The 26,161-nt window shown below is 30.0% G+C and overlaps 2 protein-coding genes across 5 annotated transcripts in view; both read right to left on the bottom strand.

The window, feature by feature from the left end:
* Positions 1-17,731, bottom strand: part of LOC105256454 (period circadian protein) — a 33,951-nt gene extending 16,220 nt beyond the window's left edge. For all 3 annotated transcript variants that reach the window (XM_011266356.3, XM_011266355.3, XM_011266359.3), the window contains exons 1-3: positions 17,456-17,731; positions 8,549-8,626; positions 990-1,180 (exon numbers count right to left, since the gene is read on the bottom strand). In XM_011266356.3, the coding sequence (XP_011264658.1) occupies positions 990-1,180; positions 8,549-8,626; positions 17,456-17,538 (352 nt within the window). In that variant the 5' untranslated portion in view covers positions 17,539-17,731. The remainder of the gene's footprint in view (positions 1-989; positions 1,181-8,548; positions 8,627-17,455) is intronic.
* A 1,302-nt stretch (positions 17,732-19,033) lies between these two features.
* On the bottom strand, positions 19,034-25,918 carry LOC105256453 (RNA-binding protein 45). Of its 2 annotated transcripts, none has more exons than XM_011266353.3 (6): positions 25,654-25,918; positions 25,272-25,386; positions 23,567-24,366; positions 22,511-22,740; positions 22,298-22,437; positions 19,034-19,191 (listed from the first exon to the last, which is right to left on the bottom strand). In XM_011266353.3, the coding sequence occupies exons 1-5, from the start codon at positions 25,850-25,852 to the stop codon at positions 22,324-22,326; spliced, it is 1,458 nt and encodes a 485-aa protein (XP_011264655.1). In that variant the 5' UTR covers positions 25,853-25,918; the 3' UTR covers positions 19,034-19,191; positions 22,298-22,323. The 2 variants fall into 2 exon arrangements, with proteins under 2 accessions (XP_011264655.1, XP_011264656.1); XM_011266354.3 differs by having other exon boundaries at positions 19,039-22,067.
* Between the last annotated feature and the right edge of the window lie 243 nt (positions 25,919-26,161).

The following is a 26,161-nucleotide window of genomic DNA, read 5'->3' as shown; positions in this document are numbered from 1 at the left end:
CACCAGTACGGATCGATTTTGATTACGAAAACGAGCACGTAACGGAACGCACGTTCCGGAAGAGCTTTAAAATAATTCGCGTTAATCGTGAAAATAATCTGTCGAGAATCATGCATTTGAGCTTTTAATCTCTCTTTGTTGTTCCAATTTAGAAAGAGAGATTTTATTTTTATATATTTATATATATTCCAATTTATAAAAAGATTTTATTTCTATGTTTACATGTATTTCAATTTAAAAAGGTTTTATTTTTTTGTTTATATATTTATTATACTTTAACACGTGCCTTAAACGCGCTCATATATTTTGTTCCTGTTTCCATCTCGAGCTTTTAATGATAATCTCGTTATCTTCGATAGAAATATTCGACGAAATTAAATCGTTCCAACAAAATAATCGTCGAACTAAGGGATTATCGTGAAAGGATCATCGAACGGAAATCCTAGATGAGGGAAACCTAAAGAGATCGGGAAGAGTGCACAAAACTTATCAAAAAATAAACAGAAAAATAATGAGAATCTTACAGGACGAACATACAACGATTTCGATCTCCGAAGTCTGATTCAATAGATAATAAGTAAATTTTGCAAACATATTTGTGAAACACTAGTGAAAGCAATCTTGCATCATAAAGGCAAGTATGCCAAATTTAAATCCATTCCACTGCGAGTGAAAACTGCACGTGTACGATCGGACGAAACACGCGAGGAAATAAATCGAAAGTCCGGGCAACATTTATTTTCAGTCAATAATAAATTATTACATGTCGAAAAAAATTATAATTTAATTAATTCATTAATAAAATTATTACATGTTGAAAAAAATTATAATTTAATTAATTCATTAATTAAATTATAATTTTTCTCAACATGTAATAATTTAATTAATTAAGTCTATTTCATTGATATTGAAAATTTTAAAAATCGACTCGTAAGGTGAAAAAAATTGCGTGCACTCGTTTTCCTTTTGTGACTCGCGAAAGGACCTACCTGGCTTCTCGTCAAGCACGGTATTCGTGGGGACGATGGCGTTGTAGGATGCGACTTCCGGCAACGCATTCGATGTTATCAAGACGCCGACTTCCGTCTCGGCGACATTAAGCGCCGATACCGCCTTTGACTTCTTCTTCTTGTACTCCTTGTCCTTTCTCTTGCTGATCGGCTGCGGTAGCGCCTCATTGCTGTACAATACATGTCAAATCATATGAGACACCATAATTTCCTGCCAAATTTGTATCAAATATCACGATAAAGACGATTTATTGGATTGGATTATTATTTTAGTGATTTTTTTGCATTCAACATAATTATTAAAAAATTTGATAAAAATTAATTAATAAATTTGATAAAAATTAACAGCAAATTTTTTGCAAATTAATTATTCATATACTTTTGACAATCGAGAGAATAAATGATGCGATATCTATTTAATACTAATTTAATGACTTAATCTAAGATCTAATCTAAAATCTAAGTTAATGATTTAATTAATATTAATACAATTAATTAATATTAATATTAATAAAATTAAAATTAATATTAATTAATTGTATTAATATTAAATAATGTATTAATATTAATTGTATTAAATTAATATTAATATTAATAAAATTAAAATAATGATTTAATTAATATTAATATAATTAAATTAATATAATTAAAATAATGATTTAATTAATATTAACATAATTAAATTAATATTAATATTAATAAAATATACGTAAATATTTGATATATTCAAATCTTTTGATAATAAAAATCTTGTCATTGTCATTGCCATTTAAAACTACTTGATTACAACTAGTTGATTGCAGTCGAGTAAGCAGATCAGATCATCGGCGTGTCGTGCCATGTGACGAACGAATATCAACATAGAAATTATGCTGATAAGCAAAAACGCGCGAATGAATATAATCATCTAAAAATATTCCATTAAACGAGCGTGCAAATAATATGTATGACATGCATTTACATATTAATTTCAGAATCCTTATAAAATGACGTTGATTTTACTTGCAGCTTTTTTCATCCTCGTATCGCAAACGCAACATTCGCGAGATGATTCATCGATAATGATCATTAATGATCATATAAAAATAATTGTAATGGATCAATCATGTAAATCGAATTGATCTCTCCATAAAAAAAAAACTTTAATAGAGATGTCAAATTAATATTTTATTCGGTAAATTTATTTTATTTATTTATTTTTTATTTATTTTTTATTTATTTTATTTATTTTATCTGCTAAATTAATTTTATTTATTTATTTTTTATTTATTTTATTCAATTTATTTAATAAGTTTATTTAATAAATTTATTTATTTAATAAGTTTATTTAATAAATTTATTTATTTAATAATTTACTTAATAAAATAATTTATTAATCTAGTAATTTATTTAATAAAAAATAAGTGGAATCATACGTTCTTTTTTGCGAATACAGCATGTCACGTTGCAATTGCTACTAATATATAAACGTGCCTTATAAATACAATGTAATGTTGAATCATCTACCGACGTATAAATGATAGCTTTCTCCCGGAAAAGCCCTCTCTTATGAATCTCTGATATAACAAATCTGATATAACAAAACGTGACCATTATGTTATACAAGCCAGAGAAAGTTCGCATTCGCTCAACTGTTTATTATCTTCTATGAGCGCTTTCACCAGAAATCGCAAGTTCTATTCATTTTCGTCGCGAAATAAATAGCAGAATATTGCATTATTAAGTGTGGGCAATCATACACAGGGTGCGAGTGAATTAGTAGATTCTAAAAAATGATCTATCTGTTTAAAAATAATTCGAAAGTCAATTCGATTATAATATATTTTTTATCACTAATTTTTTCTCTTTTCATTGATCTTTTACTCATGATATTTTTGTCTTGCGTCAAGTATTATTGTAAAAATTCTGGACAAAAAGTTTCTATTGAACAGACGAATATATCTTCACGAGATGCTGCGTTTCTTTGTGTTTCCGGTGACTTTAAAAATTCAACGAGGCAATAGTTTTTAATGTCATTAATAATAATCAAATATACAGAGTGTTTCTTAATAAGTGCGAAAAATTTTAGGAAATGATTCTTTGTCGAAAATTAAGGGGGGTTTTTCATAAACATATACTCCTATATACCTCCCTGCGGAGTTACACTCCTCCAAAAATGGGGGTAAAAATTAGGTTTTTAGGTTTTTAGGTTTTTATTATATTTTTGCTTTTGTCCCAATTTTCCCAACATTTACTCTAATTTTATTTTTATTTTAAAATTTAATTTCGTAATTCGAAACCTATGCTACTTAGCATCGTGCTGTGCACGATAATTTATTTTATTTTTTTTCTTGAAAACTATTGATTTTATAAAAAAAATAAAGGAAATAAAAAGTTTCTAAATAAATCAAACTTTTTAATGCATATTTTTAAATAATTATATTCCGGCCCATTAAAAAGTTCTAATAAAAAATTGAATACGGGTTACTAATTTCATCCCCTTATAACAATACGGGTAGTTGTAAAAAATATTAATAAATAACCTTTTTATTAGTAGAAAATATTCACCTAATTTCATTTCTTTAACTTGTTCCAAATTTGAGAAAAAAATAAAAACCTAATTTTTATCCCCATTTTTGGAGGAATGTAACTCCGCAGGGAGGGATGTAGTATATGAAAAACCGTCCTTAATATTCGACAAAGAATCATCTCCTAAAATCCTTCGCACTTATTAAGAAACACCCTGTATATATAATAACTGTCAATAACTGTCAATAACTGTCAATAACTGTCAATTGCCTATAATGTAGCATTAACATAATAATTAATATTATAATGTAACATTAAGATGGACTTTATCAAGAGGTTTTGAGAAACATGCGTTCTTGAAATTTTCCTTGCATAAAATTTACATATAATAATAAATCACGTAACGAAATATCACTCGGCTCATTTATTTTTTCTCCTACAGTTTTCTGTCTGTCACACTTTTATCACGTGCGACAATAAGAAGATAATAGCCATCTCGCAAAATCACATCCCCTTGCGCAATCAGATGCAATCCTTCCTATCGAGCAGATGCAACTGGCGATTATCGAATCGCAGTTTTTTTTAAACACACGATTAATGTAAACACAATGAAGATGTGTATCAGGAAAATAAAATTATTTCAATCCTTTACGTCGCTTGTGTTACTTAACCGAAGTAATTTAATAAATCTGTATGCATTATTTAATTAAATTAATGATGATAAATTTAATTGCCAATTGTCCATTTTCCTACTTCAAGGATTATTCCAATTCAATAAAAGTATTTTAATATTTTGTAAAATACAATAAAATAATACAATACAAATAATACAATTTTATAAATTTTATAAATACAAGTACAATTTTATAAATTTTAAAATAACGTTATTTTTATAAAATAACGTTATTTTAAATTTTTAAATTTTAAAATAACGTTATTTTTATTGTATCAAATTTATATTTAATTAGATTTAAATAGACCGATTAGCGACGATATATTTATCGCAATTGCGTATTGATCGAATCAGAGCTATTTGAAAATGCCACTGTGAATGATACAATCACAATATGTAATAATAATTACGCATGATCACGACATTTCTCAGTTATTAATCTCGATATTCGAATTACAATCATGACATTGTGAAAATTAATTATTCGCACGATTGATTTCTTTATTTTCATGCTTTTTACTCGCTTCTGTAAAATCCAGATTTATTACAATCTGATAGATCAAGCTACAACTTTCCATTCATTCTTTTTTTATTATTTATTAATTATTAATTTGTAATAATTATTAATTATTTATTATTAATTATTAATCTATTCATTAATTAAAATTTGTTTAAAAAATATTCCGGTATTTTTATACATTTTTAAGCGACGAATTAATAATAATATTAATAATAATATTAAACGAAATAAAATTTAGAAAAAAATTTAGGAAAAAATATCGAAAAGAAAGAAGTGTGTGTGAGAATTGCTGTCCTAACACGTCATCGCGTTACATCGATGCTGCGATCAACTAATGTTACCAATTAAATAAGTTCATGGCAATCATACGCGCATCATGCAATATTTTGCATCGTCAAAGCAATATTAATTTCAAGATTATGTGGAATACTTAGAAAATTTTTGCATCTCGCGATTAATTCGCATTTATATTAATAATTATTGCATTTAATCTATTTTAATTTATTTTTCTTTAATTTTCTTAAAAAAATTAAAGAAAAATAAATATTTTACGCAATAATTATATAATATATTATATAAATATTTTACGCAATAATTATTTTAATTTATTTTTCTTTAACTTTTTAAGAAAATTGAAGAAAAAATAAATTAAAATAGATTAAACGCAATAATTATTTTAATTTATTTTTCTTTAGTTTTCTTAAGAAAATTGAAGAAAAAATAAATTAAAATAGATTAAGCGCAATAATTATTTTAACTTATTTTTCTTTAATTTTCTTAAGAAAATTAAAGAAAAAAAAATAAATTAAAATTAAATAAATTTAAAAATGAATAAAACATACCAAAAAGTACAATCTTTAATATTCTATTTTAATTTGATTTTAGATAAAGTGTGTAAAATCGTATATAATATACATAATTTAAAGCATATATTATTTATTATATATTATTTATTGTATATTATATATTATTTATTATATATTATATATATTATTTTTAAATTGTTTCTAGGATGAAGATTCAGGATTTCGATGAAATAGTGGGAGAATTTTTAATTACATGAACCCCATATTGCGTTTAATTCGACCTGAATTTCAACACAATATTCGGATCAATATTCGCTTATTATTACCATGACTGGTCCCTCCGCACGTATTATGCAATGAAAAGCAGAAGTCTGATGAATATATACCCTAGTCAACAGCTGCACGTGGCGCGACACGTGCATCGCTGTTTACGCTTCTGTTGCCGATGTCGTCGCGGAATTATTCGTGCAATCGACTTTAAACTGCATTTTATGCATTTTGTTATTTTATTTATATTAGCAATGTTGTGGCAGATTACGCGAAAATAATATGCTACGAATTTTAATCAAAGAACGTGTTTCACACTTGACGATTATATCTTCAAACAGGCTCGATCTTAATCAGAGTCATATGTTCCTGTAAACAGTCTTATAACAATTCGCTCTTAAATAATATAGAAAAAAATGTATAATATTTTTTAAAATAAAATATATATTTTTAACAAGACACATATTGTGCTGGGAAAAGTATCATATCTCTTTATAACACGATAACGAAATAAAACGGACACTTTTAATTAGAAGCATTTTCTTTATAAAATACGTAACGTCGCACACGACGTTACGAAATGACCGGCGCCAAGGACTTTATTCTCTGAGAAATATTATTGCGTCTGCGGATCGATCACGATATACAATGATTCGCGTTAATATTCAGACACTACTTGGAAAATAATTACTCTGTTTTTATGTCGAATTAAGGAAATTATTGTTTTGTAACGAATTAAAATTGTTTAAAAAATATAATTGTTAAAAATATCAATTTTAGATTTAATTAATGTAACTTTTCATCAAGTAAGCGGTAAACAAAATAATTCTTGCATCGTAAAAATATCCGGATACTCAAAAAAGTTTAATTATATTTACATAGGGTGTTTCTTAACAAGTGCGAAAAATTTTAGGAGACGATTCTTTGTCGAAAATTAAGGAGAGTTTTTCATAAACATATACTCCTATATACCTCTCTGCGGAGTTACACTCCTTCAAAAATGAAGGTAAAAATTAGGTTTTTATTTTTTAGGTTTTTATTATAATTTTGCTTTTGTCCCAATTTTCCTAACATTTACTCTAATTTTATTTTAACTTCTTGTAATTCGAAAGCTATGCTATTTAGCATCGTGCTATACACGATAACATACTTGATTTTTTTTCTTGAAAACTACTGATTTTATGAAAAAAATAAAAGAAATAAAAAAGTTTCTAAATAAATCAAACTTTTTAATGCATATTTTTAGATGATATATATTCCGGCTCGTGAAAAAGCTTTAATAAAAAATTGAATAAGGACTAGTTTCATCCCTTTATAACGATACGGGAGGTTGAAGAAAATATTAATAAATAACCTTTTTACTAGTTGAAAATATTCACATAATTTCATTTCTTTAACTTGTTCCAAATTTGAGAAAAAAATAAAAACCTAATTTTTAGCCCCATTTTTGAAAGGGTGTAACTCCGCAGGGAGGGATGTAGGAGTATATGTTTATACGAAAAAGCCTCCTTAATTTTCAACAAAGAATTATCTCTTAAAATTTTTCGCACTTATTAAGAAACACCTTGTATAATGTAATTTACAAAATATATTTTTTAAATCCTATTAAATTCTTACATCATAAAAATATTCGGATACTTAACAAAATTTAATTATATTCATATATAATTTGGAAAATATATTTTTTAAATCTCTCAATTGATAGTATTATTTTACAAACACATTATATAATATGAATAATGCAATTCACTGTATCGAGGCGCATAATACAATCATCCGAGATTCACAAAGCACTCTCGCACACCCGAGTAAATAATGGAACACTAATTAAATTAATTAACCCTCGAGTAAAAATATCCGAAGGTGAAAAGCTGTCCTAAACGATCGCATTGTTTGACAGCTACTTCGAGTCTAATATCTCTCCCCTTCTTTACAAATAAACCTTTGACAAAGCGCTCAGAGACGAATATAGCTTCAACGGACGAGATTTCCGGGGGGAAAGCAACAATATATCTATTTAAATGATGACTAAAATTTGATTGTTATATCTTCAAGTTATTATTATACGTGTGTCTAGATTTCTAGATGATAAAAATCGATACATTTCAAATTAAATAAAATATACTTCATAAAACTACAATTCACCGAGTGATATAAAAGCAAATTAAAGATAATTACGAATCGTGAATTATAATTATAATAATGTTAATAATTATAAATCCCTGGAAATTGCGAGGCTTTTTCGAAATTGTCATCGATTTGAAAAGGGCTAGAGAGACTACTTTTTCACTTCTAAAAATACTACCAAGGATGATCGATTCTTCGCTTACTTCTTCGCGAATTCTTTTTCATTCGGAAAAATCTCACAATAGCAATTTTCACTTCTGCAAATTATTGTTTCGACATTTACGTGCAGCGCCCTAAATAGCTTCATTCAACGCTGCTAAACTATTCCATCTCACGTTTGTGCGTTTTGCTCCTTCTTTTTTATGGATATTTTATTATTTATATAAAATTTATATAAAATTTTATATAAAATTTATATAAAAAATATTTTATATAAAAAAATTTAAATTAATTAATTTAAAAGAATTTATATAAAAAAATATATTAAAAAATGTATGTAATATTTTAAGTATGTGTACTAAATTGATATCGCACCTGTATCGCATACATTTTTATTTTCCCAGACTCTAATAATTTTTCTCACATATGTATTCGTCTCATGCAACTCTGATAAATCGATCAATTGATCAGAAGTTACCTGGACCCGAAGATAGATAGATGCCTGCCGCAATAGCCGCTGCTTTCGGAGCGATTGCTGTTTCTTGAGCTGCCACTGCTATAACAGAAAACAAGGAAGGGGTAACAATTAAAAATTTATTTCCTTGTCTTGTACCAAATAACAAAAATCGAATATATAATTACAGATTTTTATTTTCAATAATTTTTGTAGATATTTTTATGTAGATATATTTTCATTTTTTTTTATAGAAATATTTTTATAGATTTAGATATTTTCGATTTTTTTATAGAAGTATTTTTATAGGTTTTGATATTTTCGAATTGTTTTGTAGATAAATTTTTATAGATTTTTATAGATTTTTTTATAGATATTTTTCGATAATTTTTGTAGATTTTTTCGATGATTTTTATAGATTTTTATTTGTATTTTAATGATTTTACAATCATTTAAAATATTCGATTATATTCTTTTTTCGAATAACACGAATATCTGACACAAAATGCGACGAACTCCTGCGCGTTATCGAGTCAGACCTTGACCGGTTATTTTCATTGGCGCCATCATTATTGCTGACAATCCTGAGCGGATTTGCAGCAATAAAAATAGAATAACAAGTAAATCTATTACGTTATATTTTTAGATATGAGCGTGCAAGAGTATAAAACCTTTTTGGTGGAATAAAAACATCTAGAAAATAAGATAATGAAGTTAACAAATAAAAATAAACGTGAATAATGAAATAAAGAATATATTTTGTTACAAAACATTAAATATATATTAATTTTTGAAAATCGAAGAAATGGAAAAAAACGACATAATCTAAAATTTCAAGAATCTCTATTCAAAAAATTGATAGAATTTCAAGTTTTAAACTCTGAATTGCGAATATTTAAATTCTTAAGAATTAAAGAGATTAACAATTTTTTAATAAATCTATTATCTTTAAAAATTAAATTTTTTAAAAATTTAATTTAATTCTTAAAAAATTGAAAAAGGAAAGAAACGTTAAAAAAAGATATTTGAATAAAATGCAAATAGAAATTCGAAGCATCGCAACTCCAAAAACTCAAACTTTATTATTTTTTTCCTTTTGCCTATATCAGGAGGTAAAATTATGATACGATCTAAATACTTCGCAAAGTGATAAACATCAATATTAAATATTGTGATATTGTTACCGCTATAAATATATTTCGAAATTAATCTCAAAATTTTCAGCCTCGCTGAATAATCCTGTAATGTCACAATATTCATTCTGCATATATACAGTATTAATTTTTTTAAATCGAAGAAAATAGAAGAAAAAAAACGGCATACAAAATAAAATTTCAAGAATCCCAATTCAAAGAGTTGATAGAATTTCAAGTTTTAAGCTCTGAATTGCGAATATTTAAATTCTTAAGAATTAAAGAGATTAAAAATTTTTTAATTAAATCTATTATCATTAAAAATTAAATTCTTTAAAAATTTAATTTAATTCTTAAAAAATTAAAAAAGGAAAGAAACGTTAAGAAAAGATATTTGAATAAAATGCAAATCGAAATTCGAAGCATCGCAACTCCAAAAACTCAAACTGTATTATTTTTTTCCTTTTGCCTATACCAGGAGATAAGATTATGATACGATCTAAATACTTCGCAAAGTGATAAACATCAATATTAAATATTGTAATATTGTTACCGCTATAAATACAGGGTGTCTGCTAAACATGCGGCAAAAATTCAGGGGGTGATTTATTGGATTATTTTAAGACTTTTTTGTTATCTGATGATTTTCGAAAAAATGCTTTGTTTCGAAAATAAAAGCAATAAAAGTTTTTTGACCAATTTTTTATTCCATAGATAACAGGCGATATAAGTTTTTTTAACAAAATTATTGAAAATTACAAGGAAAAAAAGAAAAATTGGTCAAAAAACTTTTATTGCTTTTATTTTCGAAACAAAGCATTTTTTCGAAAATCATCAGATAACAAAAAAGTCTTAAAATAACCTAATAAATCACCCTCTGAATTTTTGCCGCATGTTTAGCAGACACCCTGTATATTTCGAAATTAATCTCAAAATTTTCAGCCTCGCTCAATAATCTTCTAATGTCGCAATATTCATTCTGCATAATGAGGTCGATTGCAACGATGGCGGCGATTCTCGCCAGGATTCTTTCCGCGCAAAATGATTGCAAAATCGCGGCACAGTTTCTAGTCCCTCTCGGTCGATCGGGAAAATCATTCGACTCGAAATCGCAGACTGCGAACCGGTCGCAGCCGAGGAAAAAAGGCCCCGGATCACATGTTCGACAAACGTGACACGTGAAACGGCCCTTGCTTATATACGACATATCTCCTTCCCTCTCGCTCTCTCTCTCTCTTCCTCGGACCTTTCACTGTCCTCATTATTCGCCGACCGCCGTCGATCGACTGACCGGCCGCATTTGTTGGAAAAATTATTGCATAAGAAGGCACCGCTTCACGTTCGCGGCCCCGTGACTAGTCCGCGAGGACGACGACGATCGCTATCGATTCCCTTCGCCGGTTATGCTCCAAGCTTATGCGGGACACAAAGAAAATGGAATAATGGCGGCTAGGATGTGCCTTTGATTGTACGCGACGTTATGCAAAAACGGATTGAACGTCCGATTAATTTAAAGCAAAATATGTTACATGAAAGAGTATTTCTTATTCCTTTTTTATTATATAAAAAAGATTTTTATAACTGTATATAATTTTCGATCATCTTAGATTAATCGACTTTTGCATGCAATAGTTATCTGATATTCTTTCTCGCTATGATTTTATTAAATATAAATAATTATATTAAAATATATTAATTATAATAAATTAATATATTTTAATATAATTATTAATATTAATATTTAATATTAATTATATTATAATAATATTAAATATTAATAATTATAAATATTTGATTTAATTAATAATTATTAAATGTAATTATTATTTGTATTAAATATTGTTATTTATTAAATTAAATATTATTATTTAATTATTATATACTATTTATTTTAATTATTTATATTTGACAATTATTAAATATAAATAATTAAAATAAATAATATATACTAAAAATATTAATATTAACTTCTTAATAAATATTATTAATTTAATTATGAAAAATTATTTAAATAAATATTCAATTAATTATTAAAAATAAAAATAAAAATAATTTATCTGGACGTATCTTTTTTATATAAAATAGCAATTTAAATTTCTCTCTCTTTCGCTTCAATTATTTCATTTCCTATCACTCGTATCAATACGTGAACGTGACACTTGCTCTCACGAGTTTTTAATAATCGGAAATACATGCTTCAGCGAAATGTCACGTTACAGCACATTCTGCGTGTCACAAAGGCAAAGGTTTGATTCATGATATACATGTCCTAGAATTAACTATTAGTAATTATCTTCCTCTGTAATATCCTGTGCGACACCCACACAGTCATCCCCTACGTTTCATTCGAGGCGTCTTTGATTGTGATATAATAATCCGTTGATTATAATACACCTCTACCGGAAATTGTCACGCGTAAATAAACACATTGTACACGAAATTACCTCGCTATAAGTGATCCCGTAAAACTTTCCTTAAATAATAAAAGTGCTCCTATCCTTTTATATTCTTCCTAATAATTTAAAAATTGTATCGCTAAAAGATAAAAAAAATACACCCTATTACTCTATTTTTTTTACGAATCTTCCATTCTTTTATATTTCATGCGACTAAAATTTAACATAAATCGCGAGGATGATCTGCATCTGATCCTTTTGGATCTACTACTAGCAGTGTTTGCTGGTATCGAGATTAAAAATTATCTAGATAATCATCTAGATAAAGAAATGGATCATCTTTATCTTTAACTAGATGAAGATATACAAAGTATCTTTATCTTTATCTTAGATGAAAAATATGTGTCATCTTATCTAAAAATTGTCTAAGATGATGTTTTCATTATGCAAAAAAGTTTTCCAAAAATCTAAAGCAAGCTTCTAAAAATCTATCTAAAATATATTTTTTATATTATTATTATTAATATATTATAAATATATTATTATTATATTATTAATATATTATAAATATATTATAAATATATTATAAATGTAAATTAATAAATAAATATTTATCATATCATTTATATACCTTTTTGCTATTATTTAAATATTCTTTAGGAAAAGAGAAAGAATATGTGTTTATGATTTTAATATCCCATTTATAATCTCATCTAAGATAAATTTACGGATTTTTATCTTTATTTTTATCTAGATAATTTTGAAATTATCTACAGCAAACACTAACTACTAAGATCTACTTCACCGATTTGCATTTTACTGAGTGTGGCTGTCACGTGGCCCGAACAGAGATTGCGAATTGATTAAACGCCTCCTTTTCGTTCGACCCATTTTCGCGCGAGAAGGTTTCGCAAGAGTCTTTAGCCGCGTTAGCTAAGGACGTGGAAAATGCAACCGGCACACACCGGGAAACCGGTTAGCCTTAACCGAACCGTGTACGAGTTTCTGTCTCCCTCGCACGTTGCACTACGTCCCCTCTCGCCGTCGCGGTGAGCAAAGCATGTCAATGTCAAACATTCCCCGAGAGGTGCATTAGAAAACGCGCGATAAACGTGTAATAAAATAATAAATAATAAAATAATAAAATAATAAATTTATATATTATGGATGGATTTAACATAAATAAAACACGCGACAACTAAATAAGATATACAGGGTGTTTCTTAATAAGTGCGAAACATTTTAGGAGATGATTCTTTGTCGAAAATTAAGGGGGATTTTTCGTATAAACATAATTAAATAAACATAATTAAATATAAACATAATTAAATATAAATTATAAAATTAATAAAAATTAGGTTTTTATTTTGTTCTCAAATTTGGAACAAGTTAAAAAAATGAAATTAGGTGGATATTTTCTACTAGTAAAAAGGTTATTTATTAATATTTTTTTCAGCCTTCCGTATTATAAGGGGATGAAACTAGCAATCCCTATTCAATTTTTTATTAAAACTTTTTAATGGGCCGGAATATAATCATCTAAAAATATGCATTAAAAAGTTTGATTTATTTAGAAACTTTTTTATTTCCTTTATTTTTTTCATAAAATCAATAGTTTTCAAGAAAAAAAATAAAATAAATTATCGTGCACAGCACGATGCTAAGTAGCATAGGTTTCGAATTACAAAATTAAATTTTAAAATAAAAATATAATTAGAGTAAATGTTGAAACAAAAATGAAAATTGGAACAAAAACAAAATTTGAATAAAAATCTAAAAACCTAACTTTTACCCATTTTTGAAGGAGCATAACTCCACAAGGAGGGATGTAGGAGTATGTATATATTAAAAAAACCCCTTAATTTTCGACAAAGAATCTGATTAAGAACCTTATTAAGAAACACCCTGTGTATATATTTTTTGAATGCATTTTTTCTCATCAACAAAGACCTCTCTTCTCTTCAAAAAGAAGATACATGAATTCCTTAAGATTCTAAAAATTCTGAAAATATCTAAAAATCTTTTAAATATCTCAGTGTTCTAAAAATATAACGTCCATTAATTTTCGCGACATGGAACAGGATATGATCAGGATATTGGCAGCGTGTATATAAGTCTATAGAAGCCAGTATAAAACTGATGATTCTGATTATATAAAGCGCAGCGATTAATTTATCGAGGATCTGTATTTCAGTTCGAACGAAAGAATTAATCTGTTGCAATCCATGATTATGCGATAGATTTATGCAATTAATTCATCAAACTTTAATCCTTTTATTCTTGTTAAGTCTATGTATATCTCATCACGCTATAAAATTTGTTTTGGAAAAATAATACTTTACTTCATTACATAACTAAAATATTAAAGTATACAAAAATGATTATATAAAAAAATGATGCTTACAAAATATTTTCCAAGGATATTTTCGAAAAATGTATCATGTTCCATGATATAAAAAATCTAATTTTCTACGTATTATATAAATTAATATTGCACACAATTATTATATTTAGTATATAATTATTATATTATAATCATTATATTTATTCATTAGTTTTATTTTATTTTATTATAACTATTATATTTTATAATCGTAATTATATTGTATAATATATATTACATAGTATATATTATATATTATATAAGTCACGTCTTTTTATTATTTATTATTTATTATTTTTTATATTTTATATTATTTTTGTTTTTTTTATATGTATTATTTTATATGTTTGTTTTATATGTATTATTTTTTTATTTTTTTAAATATTTTTATTAATTATATGAACTCTTTGTTTTTTTAAACTATTGAATTCGTGTTTGACTAATGAGAAATTATGTTGAATAGTCAATTAAGATTCTTAGAAAAAATACAAGAAAAGCTGAACATGTATATCATTCTTCGTCATTTCGTTCACTGGATATATGTAAAAGAAGTCTTTTTTTTTAAATAAATAATTTAAAAAAAATAATTTTAAAGAAGATTTCTTCTTTTTTAGAAACTTATTAAATTTAAACGGATTCAGATTTTTCTTCGATTCGCTATATCGATAAATTATCTCTCTAATGAACCATTCTAATTAAACCTAATCGTTGCATAACCATACAGTGCAAATTTTCTGGGAAAATGAGAGCGTATAATTATCGTATAATTATCGAGTGTATTTAGAAGTGGTGTGACAAAAATAGTAAAATACAAATAAAACAATAGCGTTTAATAGAGATAAAAGGAGCTTGTTCTCGATCGGGAATATTGCGAGGAAGGATGTACACCCAGGTAGTAGCGACTAAATGGCTATTGTGGTCAGAGGGATGTAATTATGATTATAACGACGCCGAGCCAAGCAGGTTAAATTATATCCAGCATCGTAATCCGACTATTTCTGGATGTATTATTATTCTGGAATCATTTGGAAGCGATTTTTCCTCAACGAAAATGTCGATGAAGGCCATCATTTTTTGCATGTTCCCGATTTTTGTCGTCATATATCTTTGCAATTAAGCCTTAAATTAAAACTCAACTAAAGTAAACTCTATTTAAAATTAATCGAAGAATGTGATTTTGTTAATATTTTATTTCTACAAAGCTTAGTTTACGAAAAACCCCTTATTTCCAATCATTTATAATTCGAAAATTATTAGTGCCTCGACATTTTTGTTGAGAAAAAACCTTAATGTTTTGAATGCTTAAACTGAATGTCGTATTGATATCATAAACATGAACTCCTAAAGATATCTAGTTTAAGATATCTTTTTGATATTTGTTATAAGATATCTCAAAAAAGTTATCTTTTTGATGACTTTCAGAAGAAGTCCTTTTGTTCTCTGGATATGGCGCATAAGGGCTCTTTCTGATCTCATTATGTTGTCTTTCTAAAGAAATTTTTGGATATCTATATCTTAAATGAGAGAACATTAAGAGTTCTTTCTGTTATCATCTTGCTGTGTGGGAATAATCTCGCTCTACAGCACCAAACACGTGCCCGTGATTTTCCTTAGCATCACTCCAGCTCATTATAAACTCTTAATTGACTATTCAACGTAATTTCTCATTAGTCAAACGCGAATTCAATTAGTTTAAGAAAAACATAGAGTATATAATTTATACAAATGTAAAAAATTAATAAAAAAATAATATATGTAAAAAAACAAAAATAATATAAAATAAAAATATAATAAGTAATAAAAAATAATATACTACATATATAAAAAAACAACATAAAAATGCAATAATACAAAATAGAATAAAAAAAAACAAATAAAATAAAATTTGTGAGAAATCAAATAAATCATTTTCAAGTTAATAATTTTTCATATTTTAAATTAAGAATATATATTCCACTTTATCATTATAATATATATATATATATATATATATATATATATATATATAATTATTATATTTTTTTTATAATTATAATTATTACATTATATAAAAAAAATCATGTAATTATTATATTATATAAATTTCTCTCGAATTTTATTTCATTAATTTTTTTATTCTATTTCGTATCGTTCATTTCTTTTATTTTTTTACATTTTTCCATATCATATATATAAACAAAAGGCAAATAGAAATGTATAATACAAAAGAAAATGAAAAACATTTGTATTGTTAACTTTTAAACAATGAGAATACATTCGATTTTATCACTTGTAGTAAAAGGAATCTGACAATGCCATTCAATGAAATTCAAGGAAATAAACAACGTGATTTCCGCATGATTGTCTTGTTGTATGTACTATTTGTTACTACTTAACGATATATCGATCATTATAGATATATTCAATATGTACGACCGTGTTATTTACTAAGAAGGTAATCGCATCACGAATAAATGGCCGAAGTTCAAACCGAGGTCACACGTGTATTCAATGTGCACTTTGAAGTACATCGATCACGTGTCGAAGAAAGATTCCATAATATGACGTATAGTCTTAGTGTGAATTTGACGTATAATACATTTTCAATTTCTCACGCATTTTTATAGTAAACTATTATTATCCAAAAAGACAGAAAGCTCCGCGCATAATTTACAAAAATTCAAATATATAATTTAATAACACGAAACAAAAAAAAATATTTAATTATTATTTATTAAATAATTATTTAATTATTATTTATTAAAAAATTCAAATATATAATTTAATAACACGAGAAAAAATAATAATAAAGTGTTCTAAAGGAACACAATCTCCAACGTAAACCTTTATTTAGCAAAAAAAAAACAAGTTTTTTTATTTTGATAATCTCAAATTATTATAACAATTATATTACAAATATTATAACAATTCCCACATTTTTTCCAAAAATATCCCATCACTCAAAAGAGATTGGAAAATCACAGGCGACTGTTTCTAACGACAGGAAAAAGAAATTTTGAAAATTGCGAGTCGCACTCACCTGCGATGCGACTGACTGTTGCTGCAAGTGTTGGAGTATCCGGAGTCCGACACTTTGGCGTTCTCCACGGACACCTCCTCCATTGTGCGCGATCTCTCTTTTTATTTTTCGAACAAGGATAATCTTCTTAACGAGAAAAAAAAACGTATTCTCCTTCGGAAGAACTTCCTTTACGCGACGCGCGATGCGTCCGTTTCGAGTTCGCGATTCATCTCTCGAGATTCAAAGATTAACGACCGCTCATGTGCGCGACAGGACGCGGACTGGCCGATGATTCCCGCGTGAAGCGCGATTCGCGCCAGCCGCACGTTCTGGGACACGTGACAGCGCCCGCCCCGCTCCCTCGCCGCTCCTACCTACCTGCCCCTCCGCGCCGCGGCGGTGCGTTCGCGACCTATTCAGCGGAGATTGCGCCCCACTTCAGGACGTTTCGCGCCTACATTCGTTGCGATTTTTTTTTTAAAAGACTAAAATTAAAAATAATTAAAAATAAATATAATAAATTATAAAAAATAAAAAAAAATAAAAATAAAATTATATAATAATAATAAAATAATAAATATAAAATATAATAATAATAAAAATAAAAAATATAATTATAATAATAAATTATAAAAAATAAAAATAAAATTATAATAATAATAAAATATAAAGTATAATAATAAAAATAAAAAATATAATTATAATAATAAAATTATAATAATAATAAAATTATAATAAAAATGAAATTATAATAATAAATTAAAAATATAATAAATTAAATTAAAATTGAAGTAAAAAAGTAAGAAATATATTGAGAAGTACCTTTATGTATGTGTGCGTGTGTACATTATATCTTTATAGACGTCCCAATCGCGGCTTTACTACTCCTCGTCGACTGTTTGAACGTATCTTTACTACTGCAAGTCTCGTCTGAATTTATCGTTGCTACTGTGTCCCGCCAAATTTAAAATTCTATTCTTCAAATGCTTGCAACGGGAAAATACGCTCGTTTTCAGTGACAGATTAAAATGCTTATAATAATACACGTAATTAAATATTGTCACAAAAATGTAAAAAAGTCATTTAAATAACTAGGCGAATAAATTATATTCTCTTTTTAAAAACTTTTTTAATCTATATTCGGTGATTAAATAATTTTTAGAAAATATTTAAAATTTTTAAGAAATTTCTAAAAATATGTATAAAAATATAATAAAAATAAAATAGACTTTTTTAATTATTGAAATATATATATATATATATATATATATATCCATATTTTCAATAATTAAAAAATTTTTTAAATTATAAAAGTATCTTTAGAAGCTTTTTTAATTGTTAAAAATATATATATATATATATATAAGTATAAATATATATATATATATATATATATATATATTTCTTTCAATAATTAAAAAAGTTTCTGAAAATAGATGATAAAAAAAATAATATAATTTATCATTATTCGCTCAATTAAAATTTAAAATATAAATAACGATCAAAATGAAAATATACGTAAACAAAATTTACAAATGACGAAAATACATGCTAATAAATTTACGAATACAAATGACATCAACCGAGAAAGAGTCATTGCATGTATAAAAATATAATAATATATATGTATATTCTCTGTAAAACTTTGTTCCATGTACAATCTCGTAGAAACATTATAATATTTTCACGTTGCTAAAAATAATATCACAGTCTTCAGGTACGATGCTTCTCCCTCGTGGAATTTCCGCGGTATCCTGGAAGCGAGAAGAACACATGTCAGATCATCTCAGGAAGTAGCAGTTTTGACGGACGCGCGAACAGAATCGTATAATACTCTCCGTTCGATAGTGAGCAGTGAGAAAAAAAATGAAGTGAGAGAGTCGGTGTTTGGGATTTATTGCGTATTTCCACATGTGTATTTGATACCATCCAGAAAAAAAACAAGTCACAGTTACAGTCTCCGGAACATCATTCGTTTTCCTCTTTTTACGGTCAATACAGTGTGGGTCTAAAATCGCACGTAGGTGATACAAAAATGCGTGTCTATCATTATTCAATGTTGTGCGTCAATTATTATTACGTGTGTGACGAGGTTGTTTGATTTCGTGATGAATTCTAAATTCACGTATATCTAAGGGAAAGTCGTCTTCCCTCCTTCCTTCTATTTTAATCTCAAGTAAGCGACAAGTCTAACACATATACGCTCCGTGTTTGTTCTTTGTACTCTCTTAAACATGAAAGATAATTTACATGCCAGTACATTTCGTACATCGATAGCTTCTATAAAATAAGATACATTCACACAATTAAAAGCATAACATACGTCTTGGCAATATTTTATCTTAATATTTTTATATACTTTTTTTTTCTTCATATGTAGAAAAAATTTTTCAGGTGTATATTAAAAGTCGAAAAATATTCACCGTTTCTCTCGGCCATATTTTTTTCTTAATAAGTCGTTGATCATTCCTTCATTAGTTCTTAAGATAAAAAAATGAGTCGAAACTTTCTTGTTTGAAAGAAGCAAAAGTAACAGTTTTTCGTTATTTAAAAGCTTAAGCAATAACGAGTTTTCTTCTTGTCTTACATAAAAGGCAGTACGTAAATAAACGTTTCATTTTATTACAAAATATCTACACGAGTTAAAAATATTTTATAATAAACACGATCGATGTACGATATAAAGAAGTGTAATGCATTAACAAAGAACAGAATCCGACCATGAACAATCATTATACATAGGATAAATATTTGCACCGGTATCTCAAGGATGTACCTTGCTTTGCGGTAATTTCTTTTCCTTTTTTTTATATCCGCAATAATTTTAATACCTATCGTCTTGTGAAAGCTGTCAATGGGTGTCTAACGTACAAGTCATATATTTTGCTTCCTGCACGCAATATAATAACTATAAAAAAGAAAAAGTACAGAAATGTAATTATAAATGAAAGATTTCTCTCTTGCTAAACCTAACACAGATTATATCTAAAAGCCTGTGCGAACGGACAGCACTTTCACTTAAAAAAAAAAAAATATATACATATATTTGTTATAGTGCATTACTGCGTGCTTTACATGTATGAAACAAAATTTGCATACATTATAGAAATGTACTTTTGCCATTGAACGATTCACTGATATTGTGAGTTACTACTCGTTAAATATATATATTAATATCTTTTTTTTTCTCTTTACAAAGTTGTCGAGTTGAAGCGACTTTTAGTGTAAACAACTCTGACGGTTCACCGTCCGAGAAAATACAATCTCCATCGTTAATAATCAGATAACAATCTAACAAATAAAGCTATAAATCAGAGTAAAAAGAAAAGGGGAGATCTCGCGGGAAACGAATCGGTACGCTTTGTTTCCCTCGATTCTCACAAGGAAAGATACCCAAATGTCACTCTTTCTAATGAAACTTTGTATATTTGTAAAACTATGCAAAATAATAGACACATATTTTTTTTTATCTGCGGAGAAACGATTTTAAGGGGAGAAACAACCTCTTATGTATACAGGATGTTCCTTAAAAAAGCTCCCACTAAACAAATAGCGTTATTCCTGATTAAAACCATTTTTCTTCTAAGATTCATTAAATAATTAATCAGATTTAAGTATTAAAAAGATTTCTGAAAAAAGATGAATTGTTTAAAAATTAACACAAGACAGTTTATTTTTTTGCTTATCCAAATCTTCATACGTTGATAACGAGGAAGTTTGTCTTTTTATTGGCGCGACTTTACTCATTAATTACTGCTTTATTAAGCATTATGGGAAAATATGGTTCAGAACTTTTTGACTCGGTTTTTAATCAGGAATAACGCTATTTGCTTAGTGGGAGCTTTTTAAGATACACCCTGTACATAGCGGGTGGATATACGGACTTGGTATCGCAAAAAATTTTAGTTGTATAAAAAATTGTTTCAGACAAAAGTAGGGTGTAAAAAGATCTATTTACTGGCGCCATGAGTTTGACGTTGGATGGCGTCTTAAAATGGCCCACCCTGTATACAAGGGGTTGTTTCTGCCCTCAAAATCGCTTCTGCGCAGATAAAAAAAAATTCATGTCTATTATTCTGCATAGTTTCACAAGTGGTACAAAGTTCCATTGGAATCCGTGAGTGACAGTTGGGTATCTTTCCTCGTCAGAAGGTGGTCTTGCGGTCCTCTCGCGAGCGAAGAAAATGCATACACATAGGAGCGACATCCATGCGCTTGCCAGGGTACACAGCAAACGAGATGCTCAACGAAATCGAACCGTTCGCACAAGCCTCTTAAAATAACAGAAAACACGAGTCCCTCGCGAGCGCTATAAATCGTGTGTGAAACGGACGAACATGTAAGAGGATAAAAAGTAATAGTAGTAGTAGTAGTAGTAATAGTAGAGTAGCAGTTAAAAGTTTCAGTAACGTTGTTGCAGTTGCGCGCGAACGTAAAGCGAACAGTTAAATATACATATACATATTATATATATATATATGAATATATACATATATGTATATATATATGTATATTAGGTAGGTAGTTGGAGTAGTTTTCCCTGGATGCAGGCCCTTGACGTGGTCAAGTGAGTAGTCTTTAAATTCGTCTCTTTTTGTTGCGTGCGTCCAGCTTGTATATACCAGTCAGTCTGTGAAGACAAACAGCAAAAATTACATTCTCTCCTGCCGGCTTTGTCTTCCCCCCCGTGCCCGAGGAGGAAGAGGAGGGGGAGGAGGGAGAGGAGGAGATAGAAAGAGAAAGAGAGAAAGAGAGAGAGAGAGAGAATGACAGCGTCGACAAAACACAACGTCGGGAGTGTATTGCAAAGAAATGCTTCTCTTTCCCTTCGCGCCGCACTACGTTTCGTCTACTACTTACGAGATACGAGCTTTTTAACAACCCCTTCAATTCTCGTCCTCGTCCATCCGCAATCGTTTTCGCCGGTCCTCGCCCACGTTTCGTTCCTCCGCCTCCAACACCTTCAGCCGAGAACCACAGATCTCCTGCCCGTGTAGAACCTAGTATGGTATAAATAAGTATTTTCCATTTCATCAAAATGGATAGGAGATTCTTCAACAATGAAGATCTTACCTCGATGGCCTCGTTTGCGCTGTCAACGCTGGCGTACTTGGCGTAGCCGCAATTTTTGCCGGGTAACATGTATACGTCTATGAGATTTCCGAACCTGCAGAAGGCGTCCTTCATAGCGTAGATGGGCGGTACCGGTGGACCGCAGACGATGAAGCATCTCTTGGCCACCTCGGCGTCGATGCTCGCCATCGGCTGCGCTGGCGGCAGCTTCACGGATATGTGATCCAAGCCTAGAACGAGAAAAGTAATGACACTTGACGCACAACGTATTTGCTTCCTCACTGAGAAAAATCGTTTGATTGTATCAACAAGACATATATGATTGAAGGCATTTTGGTTAAATCAAACAAGAATTTCTAGTTATCATGTTAAGACTCGATTTTTTATAGCTAGAACGTTTAATAGATTTTACTAAGGATTTGGTTTGTATTTTCTGGTTGGATCTATAAAATTTCTTGTTACATTAATTTCTTTGCTTACTTCTTAACTTAACTCGTATTCAATATTTGCCATGAAATGTATATAAAGAAGTGTAGTATTAACATTAAATTCAAAGTATATTTTTTTTCTCTTATGAGCAATAGTGCCAGAAAGAGAACGCTAGCTCTCTGATTATGTGTTAGAGCTGCATCCTCTTCTTGCACTCTCACTGTTTATCAATTTAATTTCTAACAAATTGAATTTAAAATAATTAAATAAAAAATTTGAATAAAAAATTGAATTTAAAATAATTAAATAAAAAAATAATTAAATAAAAAAATAATTAAATATTCAATAATCTGGATTGAATTTATTCAATAATCTTGTTGGAATTCAGAATATTAAACAGACTTTTGAGATTAGATGGAAAATATTTTAGACGACTTGATGCTGGCGAGTATTATTAAGAATTTAAATTGAACAGGAAGAAATTAATCAGATTCATCTGGTAATTCCTACAAGAATTCAGGTTCGTCCATTTTCCAACAGACATACTGGTTGAATCTAGCAGAATTCTAATTAATGCAACCAGATTTTTTTCTCAGTGTTCGTGGCACCAAGTTTAAGTTTACTCACTCGGTGCCGTCAACCCCGCGGCTTGAATCAACGAGGTTGCCTGGGCGATCGTCTCCGCCAGGTGGGCCAGATCCGTCCTCGCGTTGGCGACGCTACCGACCGTCGTCGAACCGCCCGGCTTCGTCGCGCTCTTCGGCGGCGCGCTCGTCAAGTCCGGCTTGACGATCATCCGATGCCCAGGTGGGTACTCAAAGCCGTGGAACTTCTCGCGGGCGTACGCCGCCGCGCTCGAGTTGTTGTAAACCACTACCGCCTGACCTCGTGGCATCCTGTATCTGACGTCGGTCTTCAGGTGGCAGTAGTCCATACCGGGGACGATGTCGAACAGCTTCCACAGCTGATCCTGATTCAACGCAGGATGCGCGATCACCTGTAGACGCGTGTAGCCATCCGAGTTGGAGTAGTTGGTCGCGATCTCCAGACTGATGCTGCTCTTGCCGAAGTTGGACGTGCCGTAGCTACCACCAGTACCGTCGTACGCGACGCTGGACAGACCGTTGTTGTACTTGGCGTCGTTGTGATCAGGTTTCGGTTTCTTCGGCTCGGCGAACACCGCCTTGTACTTTCTATCGCACTCTTCGAACGCTCGCGCGGCGCTGGACACCTTCTTGAACTTGACGTAGCCGAAACCCTTGGACTCGTTCGTGCTGCGATCCTTGACCACGGTTGCGTACTCGATCGCGCCGAACTTGGAGAACTCTTGCTGCAGCTCGCTGTCGGTCATGGTTTTCGGTAGAACGCAGAACAGTCGGACCCACCTCTCCTCTTCATTTGTCTCGCGCACCGAGCCCTGATCTCGGCTACAAAAAGAATCATAATTAATCATGGGGTAAAGTATTATCCCACGCAGCACAGAATATTGCAGCGATATTATTAATATTGTTAAAATATTGTTGTAACATTGCAGCAACATTGCAATATTGCCGCAATATTACTGCAATATTGAGAAGAATCCCAACACACGCCAAATAACAGTTATATAAATGTTAGTTATAATTTCCCACTCAACAATATAACTGTTACATGTTATGTAACAGTTATATAACATGTAACAGTTATATTTTTGAGTGGGAAATTATTATTGTAGTTATTCACAGACTATTGTTACATTGCAACAATATTGCGGCAATATTGCAATGTTGCTGCAATATTGCTGCAATGTAATAACAATAGTCTGTGCTGTATGGGATATGTCCAATTAAAATATCCCAGCAAACACCAAGTAACATTTATATAACTATTAGTTGTAATTTCCCACTCAGCAATATAACGTGTTATATAACAGTTACATAACATGTAACAGTTATATTGCTGAGTGGAAAATTACAACTAACAGTTATATAAATGTTACTTGGTGTTTCCTGGGATCTTGAGATGAAATGAAAGTAACCAGACCCATTGCAGCAATATTGCAGCAATATTACAATGTTATTGCAGCAATATTGCAATATTGCAATATTGCTGCAATGTAATAACAATAGTCTGTGCTGTATGGGGTACATTCGATTAAAATATCCCAGCAAACGAGTTATATAACAGTTACATATCATGTAACAGTTATATAAATGTTACTTGGTGTTTCCTGGGATCTTGAGATGAAATGAAAGTAACCAGACCCATCCAGCAATATTGCAGCAATATTACAATGTAATATTGCAATATTGCCGCAATGTTTCTGCGCTGTATGAGGACGGACGAGGCTTACTTCGAGGCGATCATCACTTTGATGGGTCTGCCAACGGACCCCAGCATCTTGCCGTTCATCTCCTCGAGGGCGAACGCCGCCTCGGACGTTTTGGAGAACTTGATATACGTAACGCCTACATCAGGGCAACACAAACAACACGGAAGATTAGAACTAGACTCATTGACAGGTAGGAAAAAAAAAGAGAGAGAGAGAAAGATCACATAAATTTTCCGGACCCCAGGACTTTAGAAGGGAACAACTTCAGCGAGAAAGGGACAGAAGGAGAGGAAGAAGAGAGAAAGAAAGAGAGAGAGAGAGAGAGAGAGAGAGAGAAAGAGAGAGGCGAATTCCCTTATCGATCAGATCTCATCCTTAGCAAGGCTTTAGGCAGCAGGATCACCTTTATTCTCGCCCGTGTTGCGATCCTTAACCACCCAGATGTCCTCGATCTTGCCGAACTTCTCGAACGCCTTCCTGAGATCATCCTCCTCGAGGCTCTTGTGACAGATGACGAAGAGACGGGAGTTCGGGGGATCGTCGTTCTTCGAGCGCAGATCCGTCTGCGAGTAGTAAGAGTCCCGTTCCCTGTGGTCGGCCATCTTGGACTTTATATCTACGCGACGAACACAAGCGCTACCGCGAGCGCGGACTATCCACTGCCGCCCGTCTACGGTCACCGGGCGCCAGCCGATCCCCCTCTCCACCCCCTTCCCTCCCGCACCTATCTCCTCCTCTTCCTCCTCGTCGCGTCGAGGCCCCCTCCCCCCTCTTCCCCTTTACACGGATCTCGTCTCGTGTCCCCGCGAAAAATAAAAGTCTACTCCTTTTTTTATTTACACCCCGTGTGTCTCTCTCTCTCTCTCTCTCTTCCTCTTTCTCTTTAGATTCAGAGATAAACGTGCGCTTGA

Source organism: Camponotus floridanus, unplaced genomic scaffold, assembly GCF_003227725.1.
Source record: "Camponotus floridanus strain SB8 unplaced genomic scaffold, Cflo_v7.5 scaffold67, whole genome shotgun sequence".
In the NCBI taxonomy this organism is placed as follows: Eukaryota; Metazoa; Arthropoda; class Insecta; order Hymenoptera; family Formicidae; genus Camponotus; species Camponotus floridanus.
This window is presented reverse-complemented; position numbering and strand designations above follow the sequence as displayed.